Source organism: Tachypleus tridentatus, chromosome 12, assembly GCF_004210375.1.
Source record: "Tachypleus tridentatus isolate NWPU-2018 chromosome 12, ASM421037v1, whole genome shotgun sequence".
Lineage (NCBI taxonomy): Eukaryota > Metazoa > Arthropoda > Merostomata > Xiphosura > Limulidae > Tachypleus > Tachypleus tridentatus.
This window is the reverse complement of record NC_134836.1, coordinates 58,242,242-58,262,584: the sequence shown is the minus strand read 5'-3', so window position 1 is coordinate 58,262,584 and position 20,343 is coordinate 58,242,242. Positions and strand designations below refer to the sequence as shown.

At 35.1% G+C, this 20,343-nt stretch overlaps 1 protein-coding gene across 1 annotated transcript in view; it reads right to left on the bottom strand.

Moving 5' to 3' along the window:
• LOC143233377 (nephrin-like) overlaps positions 1-8,764 on the bottom strand; it is a 113,440-nt gene extending 104,676 nt beyond the window's left edge. The window contains exon 1 of the mRNA XM_076469563.1: positions 8,373-8,764. Coding sequence (XP_076325678.1) covers positions 8,373-8,433 — 61 coding nt within the window. The 5' untranslated portion in view covers positions 8,434-8,764. The remainder of the gene's footprint in view (positions 1-8,372) is intronic.
• Positions 8,765-20,343: the final 11,579 nt, after the last annotated feature.

Genomic DNA, 20,343 nt, shown 5'->3' with positions numbered 1-20,343 from the left:
ATAAAGTGTTGGAAACATCGAACTGAAGTGGAAAATCAGTCACTACCTCCATAACACAAATGAAGTGAAACCAGTTAACCCATGAATGTCTACATTTTTTTTTCTGTAAGTGCCCAATACGCCTTGAAAACCGAGTTTCTGGAACAGAGGATGCAACAATGAGTCGAATACATGAAGTAAGAATATTGTATTGTAAAGAATGGCCTTCAAACAAATATTTTTTCCAACTTTTTATTTTTTGGAGGTGCAGAAGGAATACTTGAGTTAAGAGTAGCGTGAACAACAATTGAGGCACACTGACCCCTTTGTGCGTGTGTTTGAATCAGAGTTTTGTGAAACTGACATCTGTGAAGTATTTTGTTGTCAGGTGCTGGAAGGTTCATAATTTATGGTTTTCTTTAATTTTTACAGCGCCAATGCACAGAGATTTATTCGGGTTCGAATCTCCGTCGCACCAAAATGTGCTTGCCCTTTCAACCGTGGGGGTGTTATAACGTTACAGTCAATCCTATTATTCGTTGGTAAAAGAGTAGCCCAAGAGTTGACGGTGGGTGGTGATAACTAGCTGCCTTCCTCTAGTCTTACACTGCTGAATTAGAGACGGCTAGCTTGATAGCCTTCGTGTAGCTTTGCGCAAAATTAAAACAAACAAACAAACAAACAGAGTCATATTCTAATTCTAGTGGGAAATTACATAACACTTATTTTCAGGATTATTTGACAAACAAGACTGGAATGGAAGTGGGTAAGCTGACTAGATAATGACTAATTTCCCGTTCAACTGCACAGAACTATCAATTTTATCGAACTATTTACAGTTCTAATGATAGCTTTCGTCCAATTTGTTTTCTAGACGAAACTGTAGTTATTAAGATCTCACACTGACAGATGCTTCTATCACATAACGTCTTAGTACGTTAGCCGTTTACTTTCTATGTGGTTTAATGGTACGTATTAGAATTTAGTGTACGTTTAAGAAACGACAAGCCAAATACTGAGACACAGGTAAGCTGTATGTTTCATAAAGAGTATAGCCGTGTTTGATCTAGTCGTAACTAAAAGTCTTACAGAATAAAAGTACAGGTTCTTAGGGTTCCAAACACTTTTAAGTTAAAAAATATTTAGAATATTTGATCTTGGTATGTTTACCGTGTTTTAAAAAGATGGCTATATACAGAAATGTATCAATTATGGACGTCTACCACAATCAGTTGAAACAGGGACCTAAGTACACGACTCCATACTTGAAAAAACCGAAGAGCAGTAAAACGTATCTACAAATACAGTAATGCAGGCCTGCATGTTGGCATCTTAGATATTTAAGTAAAAGCATACTAAGGAACATAGCAGTCAACTAGTAAGCGTAAACAAGGAAAGTGACTTATTTCTTTATTGAAAGGAGAAACATAAAAATAAATAGTCCTAAGGCACGATTATGTCTTCGTGGGTGAGCTACCTATATTTAACACGAGGAATAAGCCTGAAACTTAAGAACAACCCGTGCTGTCTCGAGTCGGTACGATTCTTCTTATAATATTGTTCCTAAAGTAATATCTCACAACGGATATTTACATCACAATACCGTCATAGATTCAGTGGTGACATCTTAGTTATGTTGTTGGAATCACTACGACAAAAAAAAAAATGATTTTTTTAATGAGTACACGCTGAAATAGCTCCACCTCCAGCCTGGAATGATCCAAAAATATCGGTGATACCAACCTACTAACAGTGTTAAGGGTCTATACATAACACACTGTTTCTTCTCTCTTGTTACAAGTCTTCCAACATATTAGTAGGTGTATATCGGTGATACCAACCTACTAACAGTGTTAAGGGTCTATACATAACACACTGTTTCTTCTCTCTTGTTACAAGTCTTCCAACGTATTAGTAGGTGTATATCGGTGATACCAACCTACTAACAGTGTTAAGGGTCTATACATAACACACTGTTTCTTCTCTCTTGTTACAAGTCTTCCAACGTATTGTAGGTGTATATCGGTGATACCAACGTACTAACAATGTTAAGGGTCTATACATTACACGTTATTTCTTCTCTCTTGTTACAAGTCTTCCAACGTGTTAGTAGGTGTATATCGGTGATACCAACCTACTAACAGTGTTAAGGGTCTATTCATAACACACTATTTCTTCTCTCTTGTTACAAGTCTTCCAACGTATTAGTAGGTGTATATCGGTGATACCAACCTACTAACAGTGTTAAGGGTCTATACATAACACACTGTTTCTTCTCTCTTGTTACAAGTCTTCCAACGTATTGTAGGTGTATATCGGTGATACCAACCTACTAACAATGTTAAGGGTCTATACATAACACACTGTTTCTTCTCTCTTGTTACAAGTCTTCCAACGTATTAGTAGGTGTATATCGGTGATACCAACCTACTAACAGTGTTAAGGGTCTATACATAACACGTTATTTCTTCTCTCTTGTTACAAGTCTTCCAACGTATTAGTAGGTGTATATCGGTGATACCAACCTACTAACAGTGTTAAGGGTCTATACATAACACACTGTTTCTTCTCTCTTGTTACAAGTCTTCCAACGTATTAGTAGGTGTATATCGGTGATACCAACCTACTAACAGTGTTAAGGGTCTATACATAACACACTGTTTCTTCTCTCTTGTTACAAGTCTTCCAACGTATTAGTAGGTGTATATCGGTGATACCAACCTACTAACAGTGTTAAGGGTCTATACATAACACACTGTTTCTTCTCTCTTGTTACAAGTCTTCCAACGTATTAGTAGGTGTATATCGGTGATACCAACCTACTAACAGTGTTAAGGGTCTATACATTACACGTTATTTCTTCTCTCTTGTTACAAGTCTTCCAACGTGTTAGTAGGTGTATATCGGTGATACCAACCTACTAACAGTGTTAAGGGTCTATTCATAACACACTATTTCTTCTCTCTTGTTACAAGTCTTCCAACGTATTAGTAGGTGTATATCGGTGATACCAACCTACTAACAGTGTTAAGGGTCTATACATAACACACTGTTTCTTCTCTCTTGTTACAAGTCTTCCAACGTATTAGTAGGTGTATATCGGTGATACCAACCTACTAACAGTGTTAAGGGTCTATACATAACACACTGTTTCTTCTCTCTTGTTACAAGTCTTCCAACGTATTAGTAGGTGTATATCGGTGATACCAACCTACTAACAGTGTTAAGGGTCTATACATAACACACTGTTTCTTCTCTCTTGTTACAAGTCTTCCAACGTATTAGTAGGTGTATATCGGTGATACCAACCTACTAACAGTGTTGAGGGTCTATACATAACACACTGTTTCTTCTCTCTTGTTACAAGTCTTCCAACGTATTAGTAGGTGTATATCGGTGATACCAACCTACTAACAGTGTTAAGGGTCTATACATAACACACTGTTTCTTCTCTCTTGTTACAAGTCTTCCAACGTATTAGTAGGTGTATATCGGTGATACCAACCTACTAACAGTGTTAAGGGTCTATACATAACACACTGTTTCTTCTCTCTTGTTACAAGTCTTCCAACGTATTAGTAGGTGTATATCGGTGATACCAACCTACTAACAGTGTTAATGGTCTATACATAACACACTGTTTCTTCTCTCTTGTTACAAGTCTTCCAACGTATTAGTAGGTGTATATCGGTGATACCAACCTACTAACAGTGTTAAGGGTCTATACATTACACAGTATTTCTTCTCTCTTGTTACAAGTCTTCCAACGTATTAGTAGGTGTATATCGGTGATACCAACCTACTAACAGTGTTAAGGGTCTATTCATAACACACTATTTCTTCTCTCTTGTTACAAGTCTTCCAACGTATTAGTAGGTGTATATCGGTGATACCAACCTACTAACTGGTCTATACATAACACACTGTTTCTTCTCTCTTGCTACAAGTCTTCCAACGTATTAGTAGGTGTATATCGGTGATACCAACCTACTAACAGTGTTAAGGGTCTATACATTACACAGTATTTCTTCTCTCTTGTTACAAGTCTTCCAACGTAGTAGTAGGTGTATATCGGTGATACCAACCTACTAACAGTGTTAAGGGTCTATACATAACACACTATTTCTTCTCTCTTGTTACAAGTCTTCCAACGTATTAGTAGGTGTATATCGGTGATACCAACCTACTAACAGTGTTAAGGGTCTATACATTACACGTTATTTCTTCTCTCTTGTTACAAGTCTTCCAACGTATTAGTAGGTGTATATCGGTGATACCAACCTACTAACAGTGTTAAGGGTCTATACATTACACGTTATTTCTTCTCTCTTGTTACAAGTCTTCCAACGTATTAGTAGGTGTATATCGGTGATACCAACCTACTAACAGTGTTAAGGGTCTATACATTACACGTTATTTCTTCTCTCTTGTTACAAGTCTTCCAACGTATTAGTAGGTGTATATCGGTGATACCAACCTACTAACAGTGTTAAGGGTCTATACATTACACAGTATTTCTTCTCTCTTGTTACAAGTCTTCCAACGTATTAGTAGGTGTATATCGGTGATACCAACCTACTAACAGTGTTAAGGGTCTATACATTACACGTTATTTCTTCTCTCTTGTTACAAGTCTTCCAACGTATTAGTAGGTGTATATCGGTGATACCAACCTACTAACAGTGTTAAGGGTCTATACATAACACACTATTTCTTCTCTCTTGTTACAAGTCTTCCAACGTATTAGTAGGTGTATATCGGTGATACCAACCTACTAACAGTGTTAAGGGTCTATACATTACACGTTATTTCTTCTCTCTTGTTACAAGTCTTCCAACGTGTTAGTAGGTGTATATCGGTGATACCAACCTACTAACAGTGTTAAGGGTCTATACATAACACACTGTTTCTTCTCTCTTGTTACAAGTCTTCCAACGTATTAGTAGGTGTATATCGGTGATACCAACCTACTAACAGTGTTAAGGGTCTATACATAACACACTATTTCTTCTCTCTTGTTACAAGTCTTCCAACGTATTAGTAGGTGTATATCGGTGATACCAACCTACTAACAGTGTTAATGGTCTATACATAACACACTATTTCTTCTCTCTTGTTACAAGTCTTCCAACGTATTAGTAGGTGTATATCGGTGATACCAACCTACTAACAGTGTTAAGGGTCTATACATTACACGTTATTTCTTCTCTCTTGTTACAAGCCTTCCAACGTGTTAGTAGGTGTATATCGGTGATACCAACCTACTAACAGTGTTAAGGGTCTATACATAACACACTGTTTCTTCTCTCTTGTTACAAGTCTTCCAACGTATTAGTAGGTGTATATCGGTGATACCAACCTACTAACAGTGTTAAGGGTCTATACATAACACACTGTTTCTTCTTTCTTGTTACAAGTCATCCAACGTATTAGTAGGTGTATATCGGTGATACCAACCTACTAACAATGTTAAGGGTCTATACATAACACACTGTTTCTTCTTTCTTGTTACAAGTCTTCCAACGTATTAGTAGGTGTATATCGGTGATACCAACCTACTAACAGTGTTAAGGGTCTATACATTACACGTTATTTCTTCTCTCTTGTTACAAGTCTTCCAACGTGTTAGTAGGTGGATATCGGTGATACCAACCTACTAACAGTGTTAAGGGTCTATACATAACACACTATTTCTTCTCTCTTGTTACAAGTCTTCCAACGTATTAGTAGGTGTATATCGGTGATACCAACCTACTAACAGTGTTAAGGGTCTATACATAACACACTATTTCTTCTCTCTTGTTACAAGTCTTCCAACGTATTAGTAGGTGTATATCGGTGATACCAACCTACTAACAGTGTTAAGGGTCTATACATAACACACTATTTCTTCTCTCTTGTTACAAGTCTTCCAACGTATTAGTAGGTGTATATCGGTGATACCAACCTACTAACAGTGTTAAGGGTCTATACATTACACGTTATTTCTTCTCTCTTGTTACAAGTCTTCCAACGTGTTAGTAGGTGTATATCGGTGATACCAACCTACTAACAGTGTTAAGGGTCTATACATTACACGTTATTTCTTCTCTCTTGTTACAAGTCTTCCAACGTATTAGTAGGTGTATATCGGTGATACCAACCTCCTAACAGTGTTAAGGGTCTATACATAACACACTGTTTCTTCTCTCTTGTTACAAGTCTTCCAACGTATTAGTAGGTGTATATCGGTGATACCAACCTACTAACAGTGTTAAGGGTCTATACATAACACACTATCTCTTTTCTCTTGTTACAAGTCTTCCAACGTATTAGTAGGTGTATATCGGTGATACCAACCTACTAACAGTGTTAAGGGTCTATACATAACACACTGTTTCTTCTCTCTTGTTACAAGTCTTCCAACGTATTAGTAGGTGTATATCGGTGATACCAACCTACTAACAGTGTTAAGGGTCTATACATAACACACTGTTTCTTCTCTCTTGTTACAAGTCTTCCAACGTATTAGTAGGTGTAAACAGCGAAATAAACACACGATTTTTGTGTGGAAACTTTGATTTGTAGAAGAAAATCACGAGTTCATTACATCTCTCTTTCTCTTTTTATCTCTAAATTAACTATCTAATCACCAAACTGTTTCAGTTCAGTAAGTGTCGATAATTAGGCTAAGCTAATCACTCAAGATGATAGATAGCTAATACCTTTTCCACTGTTCGAAAGTTATTTGTATTATCTAAGACTTAGCTTTCTCGGACGACTTTTCACGCGTTCATTTAAACCTTCTTTCAAATTTTGTGATGGTTCATTTGTAAGGATAAAAAAAAATGGTCTGCTATGCTTCTTTTGTGTCGTAGTCACCCAATAAGTTTAAGAAGTCTTGTTCCATAAGATAAAAGATAATATATCGTCTTTCCCAGTCATGGATTTTTTTAATTGAAGTAAGAACAAGCAGAGGGAGGTTATTTTATTGTGCGAATTGAAACCATGGTTAAAACAGTCGTAAGTTAAAGTAAGTAACACCTGAAAACAATTAGGTGTGAAAGAAACAATGACATTCTGACGTGAAACTTTGTTTACTACTTTTTCTGAAACCTTAATGTCAACGTGCATCTGAGTTAAATACTTTTACAGATAAAATATCCTTTTTAAGATCGTTCAAGTATCTTTGCTTTACAATATTCCTGTTAAATGCACTTCACACACACAGAGACAAAGGAACATTTGATAACTTTACCTAATATACAGTCTTGTCAATGAATGCTGTTGAATATATGTCATTAGTTTATTTAAAACTAAATTAAAATTAAACAACATTGTGAATTATACGTTCTAAATCAAAGAAACTTGTAACTCGTGTAATTCAATGTTCCAATTACGTGTACTTTTTAAAAGGGTTATGAGAAAACCCCGCAAAATAACGTTAACAAATAATTAACTTCCTTATCCGGATTTGTTTTTAAATGTTACAATTATATGTAGTTTTTAAAATAGTCGCAACGACTCCTCAGAGTAACTTTGACAAACAATTAACTTCGTTATCTGTGCTTATCTCTGAATATTCCAATTATATGTAGTTTTTAAAATGGTCGTAAGAACCTTTCAGAATAACTTTGACAAACACGTAACTTTGTTATCTGTGTTTATCTCTAAATATTCCAATTACGCATAGTATTTAAAATGGTCGTAAAAACCCTTCGGAAGGACTGTAACACGAATTTGTCAACAGTATTTATCTGCACAGTTCACATCTTACCCGCTTCCGGCTCATTCTCGAATATTAAATATCAGAAACTACAATATGTAAAAACAGTAGTTCTTAAACTGTTTTTTATAATTTTCGTAAGAAGTCATAACAAAGATTTATTTATTAAAACTACCTTACAACTAAACTGTAGCCGTCATATTTATCATAAACATAGAAAATCAAAATAATGATTGTTATACGAAAAAGTCATTAGAAATAGTCATATACATCAGTACACAAAAGGTTTATAGCACTGTTCTCACGAATGTTACTTTCTGATCCAGTTACGAGGAATTTCTATAGTTTTATAGTAGAAGCTAAGCAAATTATAGCAACAATGACTTGTTTTTCCATTTTGAGCTTTTTGGTCCCATATAGTCTGTGTATACAGGAGAATAATGGAAAAACATCAAATTTATACATTCATTGGAGAAGAAGAAAGTATGTCACACTCGTAACATCGCTTGTTTAAATTTATGTGAGGAGTTTAGAGTAAAGGGTTGTCCAATATACTGAGCAAATATATGTATTATATAAGTTTTTCATAACGAAAAAATATATTAACGTAGCTACTACATAACACAGAAAATAAATTAATATAGAAAGAAAGTCAGGGATAGCAAAGGTAGACCTTTTAAACACTTACCGGGACTGACTGTTAAAATTAAAAGGCTTAACAATAGCGATGAATGACTCGCTGAAGTCATATTATAGTCACGTAACTTTTCATCCAGGACTGAGGACACACTTTTTATAAACTTTTCTCTTCTGCAGTCACTTAGGACTGAGTACTTTGGTGCTGACCTCAAAGTGCACGTGCACACAGCTCCGTGAATTTGAGCCTATACAGTAAAGTTTGCCTCTTTACTGTAAATAACTAGGAATGCCCTACACTAGTCATTGAAACAGTACTAGCTGGTTGACTGGTTTACCCTGTACTATATCGGCCAGCGCGGACTCAGTAACTACAACTTTGGAAACCAGGACTGAGTACTTCAAAACCAGACGCCAAGCCAAACCATGTAACGTGATGATAGTGGACGATGACGACAAGCAGTTGCTGTCGTAAAACTTACCTTCTGTATAGCACTGCCCTCTCGTAGCAATAAGAGAAACTCGCATCTTTCAATTTATGTTTTAAAGCATCAACATCTTTGTACAATTTACACGTTACATTAAACTATTGCTACTAGCTAGGCAGTAAAAAAATTCTACAGTTTTAACTTTTTGTATAGTTTTATTGTTGAGCTAACTAATTTTCATAACAGCGCCCTCTAGTAAATGTGTTAAATAAAACTATTAATATTTATAAAGGTTCTGCTTTTATCACATATAAAATTATATGAACAGCATTACTAACGGGGAAAACCTGTTCAGTGGTAGATGTGATGTATTCATATTAAATAAATAAATTAAAAAGTAGTGTCTTTAAATATGAATAAAACACGTTTCAGTTATACTCCAAAAATTATTTGACGTGTATTTGTTACATTAAAGTAATTACATTAATTAGTTTTGATTTGGTTTGTTTAGAAATTCGCGCAAAGCTACTCGAGGGCTATCTGCGCTAGCCGTCCGTAATTTAGCAGTGTAAGACTAGAGGAAAGGCAGCTAGTCATCACCACCCACCGCCAACTCTTGAGCTACTCTTTTACCAACGAATAGTGGGATTGACCGTTACATTATAACGCTCCCATGGCTGAAAGGGCGAGCATGTTTTGTGCGACCGGAATGCGAACCCGCGACCCTCAGATTACGCATTAATTAGTTGTATGACAATGCCACAAGTCATAAGTGACTGCAAAAAGGCCATTAATAGTTAACATGTAATAAAAAAATAGATAAGTAGATACAAGCTAACCATAACTTAATAATTCGTAATCCAAAGCTGTGTTGAATGATTTGTTCTATCAGAAAAATTTAGGCCTAGTTGCCCCATATATCTTTATATATATTTATTTATGCAAATATTAAATAAACGTAAATGGATAATTAAAAAGAGAGCAAGAGTAAAAGAGTGAAGCTTGTCTAGCTTTACTGACGGATAATTCTTTTTTAATTTTATACAAATACCATAAACAAAGAAACAAGCTGTAAATATTAACGAAATAATTATAATGGGAAAAAATCTCATATTGAGCCAAAATATTTTATAATCTTTCTTTTTGAGTTATGGCCAGTGTTTAGGAGGATGAACTCGTAATATGAGGATTGCGGGCTCGAATCTCCGTCCCACCAAACATGCTCCCACTTTCAGCCGTGGGAGTATTAACATGAGACGGTGAATCCCACTGTTTGCTGGTAAGAGAGTAGCACAAGATTTGGCGATGCACCGGTGATGGTGACTAGATTTTCTTACTCTGGTATTTCATTGCTAAATAGCCCGGCATGGCCAAGCGTGTTAAGGCGTGCGACTCGTAATCTGAGGGTCGTGGGTTCGCATCCCCGTCGCGCCAAACATGCTCACCCTTTCAGCCGTGGGGGTGTTATAAAGTTACGGTCAATCCCACTATTCGTTGGTAAAATAGTAGCTCAAAAGTTGGCGGTGGGTGGTGATGACTAGCTGCCTTCCCTCTAGTCTTACACTGCTAAATTAGGGACGGTCTAATATGAGGATTGCGGATGAGCACAGATAGCCCTCGAGTAGCTTTTTGCGAAATTAAAAAAACAAAACATTACTAAATTATAGACAGCCAGCCCAGATAGCCCTCGTGTAGATGTAGGTTGAAGTTCAGAAACAAACAAACGATATTGTGTTTCGAACTACCACTCAGCTGTATTACTATTTAATCTTTAAAATTTCTTAAATCTGCGTGATTAAATTTGTATACATCTAGAAAAAAAGACTGCACAAAGAGATCTTTATTCTATTTCTTTCTTTATATGAACAGAGGTATGTAATCCGCATTACATTAAATTACAATGTATTATATTAGTTTCTTAGAGAATAAATGTTTTATCTAATAACACAATGCAATTTAGCAAAAACGTATATTATATTATTCCCGAAGATACAAATGTCCTGAGAAAGGATCTTCTAACTGGACAGAAAGCAATAAAAATACAGCTGGCCTAGGAAAGTGAGATGTCTGCAACAGTTGTTCGTTATAGTAACAACTTTGTTCTTTGGTCATTTCCCTGTTGACTCTGCCCCCCACCCCATGTTTTTTACATTCAAATTGTCTAAAGAAAGAAAAAAATCAGTTATGTTTTCATCTGGAGCTCCAAACCCCAAATATTCATTTGGCTGCCACCTGCCTTCGTAGTTTCGAAATAATTGACACACACACAAAGATCCAACCAGTAAGTAGTCTCGTCTGAAGGTCGGGCAGGTGAAAATGAATTTATCAAACTTCTCTATTTCCTGTAGAGGGCTCCACTTGCAGCGATAATACTTTTCTTGTTCTTTTCATATATATTTTTTTAATTTTAGAGTCCAATATTTCCAGTAAATGTTTGAGAAACAATGACGATTTTACTGTCGAGAAATATTGTTTTAGTTTAGCACAAAGCTACAATAGTGGACTATATGTGCTCTGCTCACCACAGGTATCTAAACCTGGTTTGTAAGGTTGTAAGTTGGCAGATATACTGCTGTGCCACAAGGGGGCATATTCTCATTATGAATGAGCTAACTAAATTGATAATAACTAAAATAATTTAAAGCAATCTCATAAGCCAATAAAACAATAAAATAATGTCTATAGTTACGACAACACGTAAATAAATTTTTATTAATTTATATTTTTATTATAAATTTATTGAAATTTATCTTAGTCTTTGTTTTTAGATTCCACAGGTACTTGTATTTATTCGTGTGTTGAAACTATAAATATATAATTATTGTTCTTACCACACGAAATTAAATGAAAATTGTGGTGAAATATACAATATGGGGCGTAAATATACAAGAACACCGAGTCAGCAATTTGAATTAAAAATATTTTTATATAAAAGTCATAACTATTTGAAGAAACCAATGTGTTTTTTCCTATATCATTTAAATGGAAAAAAAATTAGGCAGTTTGATTATTTTGATAAATAAAAATGTTATTTCGCGGATTTTATGTTTGTCTTATGCCACAAATATTCATTGACATGCTTTTGCTTTGCAAATATCTGTGATTTTGACACATTTTGACGTATTTGTTATCAAGCACAAAGATACACTTACTATTTTATTCCTAGCATCAATTACACTTACTATTTTATTCCTAACGTCAACTACACTTACTTTTTTATTCCTAGCGTCAATTACACTTACTATGTTATTCCTAGCGTCAATTACACTTACTATTTCACCCCTAGCGTCAACTACACTTACTTTTTTATTCCTAGCGTCAATTACACTTACTATTTTATTCCTAGCGTCAATTACACTTACTATTTTACCCCTAGCGTCAACTACACTTACTATTTTATTCCTAGCGTCAATTACACTTACTATTTTACCCCTAGCGTCAGCTACACTTACTATTTTAATCCTAGCGTCAATTACACTTACTATTTTATTCTTCACGCCAGTTATTTGTCGAATATGTTAGTATGAAATGTAAAAACAGATACATTGTTTGACTCCATCTTATCACTTTTTGTCAAAGGAAACCCAAAGATTTTTTCTTGAATTATCTGGAAACTACTGACATACGTGGCGTCCGAAGCCAATTTCTGCTTGCTTGGTATGATCCTTCAGACAAAAAAAGAAGAAAGTGGACCCAAAGTTCGTGTAGAGAGAGAACTTAGTAAACAGATAAGTCCTCGTTATCGTTGAGCCTGGACGGACTAAACTCGATTCGAAACACCAGTATACCACATAGCGTATACAAACTGCTGAGATAAAGACGTCATCGCAGAATGGACGAACGACTGAAGGGCAGAGGGAAAGTAGATGTCACGTTCAAGATTCATTATCGAGCACAGACTGTTGCACATCTCTTCGGACAAAATGCTATAGAAAGGACCGTTTCTTTGTAGAACGCCATCTATATCGATAACATATAAGGCAGAAAATTAGTATTAAACACTCGACTCCGAATTGTGAGGGCTATAATGTACATACGCTACAGTATTTTATCGTTGCATTCCGTTAGCCAGAATGGGGAACAATTTACATATAAATTCATAAAGTGTAATATTATAAATTTACGTTAATGTAGCATTTGTCGTATCCACATACAGTTGCACAAGCAACTACAGCAGTAAATTAAAGCACGAAAAGAGTTTTACATTTAACACGTGACAAACTAGTAAACACGTATTAAAAGTAGGCCTAACTCAACGCGCCATCCTTCTGCCAGTTGCTATTCTCAACTTAGAAACGAAACTGACTAATTGTTGATGAACTACTCATCTCATTATTGTAAATTTTAATGACTGTAATTGACATGGATTCCGAGTATATAAACAGTCATAGTCCAGTCTAATGCTTTCCTCAGTGTTACGAGGACAGTAAAAAAGGTGATTTTGTAATACCAGAACTTGGACTTCTATTAATGGTTATTAATTCTGCCTTCATAGAGAACAATATGCAACATTAATTTCCAAGTTTGTAACTTTACGAACGATGAGACGTGAAGAACCTTTCTCGCGATCGTTGTCATCAGACTTTAAGAAAGTGGTAAAAGAAAGAAATGACAACTCGCGTGATTTGCAGTCTACTCACACATGAGCTAATTATAATCCATCATATTAATCTGAAAAAAATAATAAAGTATCTAAAAACATTAATTATGGGTATAGCACAATTATAAACGCATAAAAAAGTAGCACATTCGTTGTTTAAATCAATGGCTTCCAAAATATATCTAGCACGTAACCGTAAAAATATCCGCTCTTTCTTTCAGAACTATATACATTTAACTTAACGAAGGCTTCGTAAAATTTAATGTATTATATATTCTTTTAAAACGAATGATAAATTTAACACAATTATTGAACAATGACTGTTTGCACAAACGGTAGAGCGTGGTTCGATGGCTAACGTCTCGAACTGTGGACCTGAAGTTTCGTAGCTCTAGCACTATTAACCTTTCGGGTGCATTATAAGAATGATGATCACATCTCACTATTTGGTCTGACGAGAGTAGGACTTGACGCAGGTCATGTTAACTATTTGCTTTCCTTCAACTCACTAACAGGCCCAGGATGGACAGGTGATAATAAGGCACTTGACTCGTTATCCGAGGGTGCAGGTTCAAATCCCTGTCACACCAAACATGCTTGCCCTTTCAGACGTAGGAGCGTTATAATGTGACGATCAATACCACTATTTGTTGGTAAAAGAGTAACCCAAGAGTTGGCGGTGGGTGGTGATAACTAGCTGCCTTCCCTTCACTGCTAAATTAGGGACGGCTAGCGAAGATAGCTTTCGAGTAGCTTTGCGCGAATTTCTAAACAAACCAAACAAAGCTAATCAATAAATTCAAAACTAAGCTCTTAGGTAGCTTTGTGCGGAATTTAACCAACAAACAAAACTAATATGAATAAAATATCAAAAGATTATTTTAATATTTTTGTGTCAGAATAATACACATAATAATAATAATACACATTGTACAGCAACAAAAATATACATAAAGAAAAAAGCGGTAACAGTACAGCTGAATAAAACAGAAAAACAAACAAGCATTTATACACATACAAAAATCAAATACATATGTCATCCGCTGGTACAGCAGTAAGTCTACGGATTCACAGCGCTAAAATCATGGATGCAATTCTCCTTGGTGGACTCAGCAAATAGCTCAATGTGACCTTGCTGGAAAAAAAAACAACACACAAATACATATGTCATCCGCTGGTACAGCAGTAAGCCTACGTATTCACAGCGCTAAAATCAGGGATTCAATTCCCCTTGGTGGACTCAGCAGATAGCCCAATGTGACCTTGCTGTAAAAAATACAACACACAAATATATATATATTGTGATAATAATGTTTTAAACAATTAATGTCTTCTTTAAATAATGATTAATATAGAAGTGTATCCAATAACTAATTTTTAAATAATCATATGATATTACCAGAAAGAAAGAAACTAACACTTTTACATTTTAGGTCAATATAAGGACATTACTAGCTCTGGTATTTACCTTTTGAAGGTACTGTAGCGAACAATTGTCACCTGGTAACATATTTTGGAACTATTTGGTCTAGTAAAACGTTTCAGAACTATCCGCCAATGACGTCACAGGTAATCATACGCCTTTCCCCTCATCCTATTGTGGCAGTCATCTGTCAAAAGACCGTTTCTTCTACTTACACTATTTTACACAATTGAATCTCATTGAAATTAATTGTTAAGATTTCTTTTAAAATTTTTATGTTGAAAAAAAAATAATTGGTTATAAGCTATTCTCGTTATTGTTATGCATGGTGTGTTCTAAACAAACGTTAGTATGACATAACTCTCGTAACACAAGGAAAGTTTACACAATTATTGACATTCAGCATTTCATATCATTAAACACTGTAGTACTTAATAGTACGGATCGTGATGAAACAAAATGGCGACCATAGAAATCGCCCTTTTACAACCACTATTAAAATGTCTGAATATGAACAATGACTATTCCATAGTATTGGATGAATAAAATTAAAGTTATTGTGCTTATAAAATCGCCTAACTCGCTGTATAAGTTTTTATGAAGTATATAAAAATTTCTATTTCAACCTTTTCTCATCTAAGTAAGTAAGTGCGTGAATTTTCTAGACTTGTTTGTTTTGAATTTCGCGAAAAGCTACTCGAGGGCTATCAGCGCTAGCCGTCCCTAATTTAGCAGTGTAAGACTAGAGGGAAGGCAGCTAGTCATTGCCACTTACCACCAACTTTTGGGCTACTCTTTTAGCAACAAATAGTGGGATTGACCGTCAGATTATAACGCCCCCACGGCTGAAAGGGCGAGAATGTTTGGTATGACCGGGATTCGAACCCGCAACCCTCGGATTACGAGTCGAACGCCTAAACACGCTTGGCCATGCCATGACGACGTTTCTAGATAGGCGTAAGAAAAATATGACAAACCTGATCACTTTAATTCTTTCACAATGAGGTCTCAATGAATTCTTTGTTCTAATGAAATCGGATACCGGTATATATGTATATATAAAATGGACGATGCGTTACTTTGAGAATATAATTAAATTTGAGGGTAGGTTGGTAGACATCCTGATAAGTAATTAAATCGAATCGGTTATATGCGCGCCCCAAGTTTGGCATTCTTGGCTTACAAGAACGCCACCTATACAAAGGGAACAAACAAGTACAATAAATAAATTTTGAATTTCATAAATACAATTAATAAAGTTGTAGTAATATAAAAAGTTTTAATGCTACGAAAAAGATTGAAACAAGGAAGTCAAAACTGGAAATTCTGGGATGCTTTAAATTTTTCCTAATGTTGAGTTCCAGGTTTCTATCTCAGAATAGCTGGTATGGGTGTTAACACTTTTATTGATAAGCAGACAACAACGTTTCGGTCATTCAGATCATCTTCAGGTTAACAAAGAAAGAGTTTGCAACTGACCGTTGCCGGGCACATGTCTTAAGGACGAGAGTATAAACGGTTACGAGATTGTAGGGGGCGGTGCAGGTGGATGTTAGGTTATTAATTAGTAGTGGAATAAAGGCGTTGCATTTAAATGTTAGGTTATTAATTAATATAGGTATAAAGGTGTTCCTTTATATTGGTTTAATTTTGGCTTTAGGTGTTGTATAAGCAGGGTTTTTTTGATTTTGTGTTTGATTATATTTGTTTCCCTATTTAGTGTCTGGGTGTTTTCATTTCAAGTGGGTTTCTCTTCATCAAGAATTTTCGGTTTCGTTAAATAGTTGTTACTTGTAACGTAAAGATTAGAGTTGACTTAAGATAGTTGTTAGAGCTTCATATCAAAACTAAATCAGTTATACACATTAGAAATAAATTAATTCAAAAACAATATACATTAACTAAAACAGCCAGGTATAACAAGGTAGTTACAAATACTTAAGAAGATAACTTGCTAATGTTTAATGTTTAGACTTTAGTGAATCATCAATAGGATATCTCACTGTTGTGGATTTCCTGAACTGCACAGAATGTAATATTATTTTAAAATTCCTTCGACAAATGTTTAATATTTTCACACTTATAAAGAACATGCCTGTCACAAGAAATGTGTGTGTTTTTCTTATAGCAAAGCCACATCAAGTTATCTACTGTGTCCACCGAGATGAATCGAACTCCTGATTTTAGCGTTGTAAATACGAAGACTTACCGATATACCAGCGAGGGACGTCAGAAGAAGTTTACAATAGCCGTTTTTTTTTAAAGTTATCCATTGTATATTTATATTTAAGGAGAATAAAAATCAAACAGCTCTTAGAAGTGCTTTACATGTAAAGCTATTCTCTAACAAAACAAAATAAAATTATTGGTCTTTTCAATGAGCAACTTCTTTTTATATGTTTAGTTTTGTTAAGTTTGGATAGTATTATTCAACCTTCTTGAGAAACATGGTTGTCGAACAAAAGTTGAATGGGTCCATTTAGCTGGTCACGTAAAATAATAATAGAAAAGAACTGCATTGAATAATTATTAGAATCTTACTTTTTTCTCTACTCTAAGGCCTTCAAATGAGCATCAAACTTAGTTATAAAACAAAAGAATCTCAAGTCGTCAATTGCTAGTTACATCAGAGATGCTCTGTCGTCACAATTTGTTTGTTTGTTTGTTATGAATTTCGCGCAAAGCTACTCGAGAGCTATCTGCGTTAGCCGTCCCTAATTTAGCAGTGTAAGACTAGAGAGAAGGTAGCTAGTCATCACCACCCACCGCCGACTCTTGGGCTACTATTTTACCAACGAATAGTGGAATTGACCGTTACGTTATAACGCCCCAACGGCTGAAAGAGCGAGCATGTTTGGTGCGACGAGAATGCGAACCCGCAATCCTAAGATTACGAGTTGAGAACCCTAACCACCTGGCCATGCCGGGCCCGTCAGAATTAGATTGAACCTTATACTCTAAGATATATAATATATATCATGCATATCTGTAACTCTTTCAAATTCTTCTACACCCATGAAATCTGCTTTCCTTCGAGTGAAGTTCAAACAAGATTTTCTCTTGTGTTCATTTTGTTTTTTGATTTGTTTACTTGTGAGATGTGAAAGCTAAATCTTTTACCCTTCAGTTAAGTACCTTATCATCTCCTCCCTCAACCCCCTCAGACAATGTATTCAAGAAACCATATCTCCTGTATAAGGAAAAGCACAAAAGAAATAAATCGCTATGGCATTCTAAGAGAGACTTACACCGAAGAGGTGAAACAGAATGTCTTTTATGCAGAAGTATCAAGTGAGAGTTCAATACCACTTTTTCTTTGGGAAGACAGTTGAATACTTTCTAAGCGTATGAAAACACGTTTTTAGACAACAAATAAAATACAGTTGAATTTAGAAGCCAATTTATTAAGTTTTCTGTTAATATGTAGACTCTGCCTCTATTATAAGTTTGTAATATAAACAAATACTGAAAGATATACAATCAGGTGCCTCCCCTTCGCTGGTACAGTTGTAAGTATACGAATTTATAACGCTAAAGTTAGGGGCTCGATTCCCCTCGGTGGGCTCACCAGATAGCTTGATGTGGCTTTGCAATAAGAAAACACAGAAACACATACTCAGGTTAAGTAGATAAAAACATAAAACCGAAAAAAAACAACTTTTTTTTTTTGTCTACGGTGATGTTTGTTCATTTGACATTTTTACAAGAAAAGAAAACGATCTAATAGAAAATTATAATTTTTTCCCGTAGCTTCAATGACAACTCTTTATTTAGTTTAATGTTCTTGAATAGAAAAGAAATGTACAAAAGTAGAAATAAATAACTACTTCAAATATGTTTCAATTCTAACTAAAAACACTGCAATAATTTCACATAGGGATGTATAATGATTAAATAAAAATACTGTAGCGTATCTTCCCAGTAAATAAACGGTATATCTGTGTATTTATAACGCTTTAAAGCGAGTTTTGACTTCCATGATGAGCAGAGCACATTGCGTATCATTGCGCTTAACTACAAAAGCTATATATGTCACCTTGAAACTAATAGCTCACACTATAAAGGTTTAAAACTTTTAAAACCCAATTTCTAATATTAAAATATATACTTAAAATAATTCATTAGTAAAGCAGGTTTTCATAAAACTCTGCTTCTTGTTTGCTCCGTGAATTTCACAAAAACCTATTGGACGGCTGAATGCGTCAGCCTTTCATAATTTCGAAGTGGTAAAGTCAATGCAGAAAAACAACTAGTGAAACCTAAAGTAAGAAAAAATAATTTCCTGTTTTTTTTTACGGTTCCAAAATGTAAAAAAAATAATTAAAGAGTTGTTTACGATCGTTGAAAACAGTTACATATACGATGTACATCAGTTGTTTGGAATGGAAGTTTTCTAAGACATGAGAGTCTAATTAAGTGTGTCAGACTGGGGAGCTCAGGTTTCATGGTTCGAATCCTGTTACCACCATAAATAATCGTGCTCTTATTATATGACCTGCTAATATTAGCAGCCTATAAGCTGGCGGTGTTGCTTAACTAACTGTTCTCTAGTCTATTACTTCAAAGTTGGGGAATGCTTCGCAGACAGTTTTCCTGTAACTCAGAGCGATATCCCACACACGAAAAAAAAGTAGTTCCATGAAAACTTAAAGAATTTTTAAAAGTATTTATACACCCTTCGTATTCAGCGATCGAAGTCTTTGGTTTTTTCTTTTATTTACACTTTACAGTTGAAGATGTAATGTTCCTAATTTCGCAAGGAACTGGTTTTGTTAGATTAATTTGAAGTGATTCTGGGATTATGATATCGAATTATTTCTCAGGAACGGAGAATACAGGAGAAACTTGAGATAGGATCATCACAACACTATTTTAAACAGTTGTTGGTAGATCTACTGGTGTTATAATTTTGGGCGTTACAGTGTTGCTTTTCTTTAAATTCGATCTCAAACTTTCTCCTGGTTGGTCCAATATATTCCTTGTTACAAGAGATGGTTATTTAACTTATTATATTTAGTGTTGGTTATTCTTCTTCGGACGAACAATGAAAAACACTTACTTATAAACATACATTTGATGCTCTCAAGTTCCATTTCAAAATCAAAAAAAGGTTGTGATTTCTTGTTGTTATAAACTAGTTGTATTTAAGTAATAAGAAATGACTGAAAGCTATGGGATAGTGGGTTTACGATATACTTTAGTAGTAAGTATGCCTTTTGATTTGCAACGGTAAAAATATTCTGTGACGAAACAATCATATTTTTCATTTAGCACTGAAACTATGTGAACACACTGTTGGAGTGGCTTTGGGCTCCATCCTGGTTCCCAACTCTGCTGACATTTTCTTGTCTGTGTTTCCATGAAAGTGTCTGATTACAGTCTCTTCCCGAACGTATTAGCATGTGTATGGTACAGAAGATACGCCGATGACACTTCTGTGGTGTTAAACAACGTTGAGTCGGTCAACGAATGTTCTCACGTTTTACCAGGCGATCACCGCAGTTTGAGTTTACTGTTGAAAACCATAGAATGATGAGTTTTCTTTCTCATTCCTCATGTTTCACCAATGAAC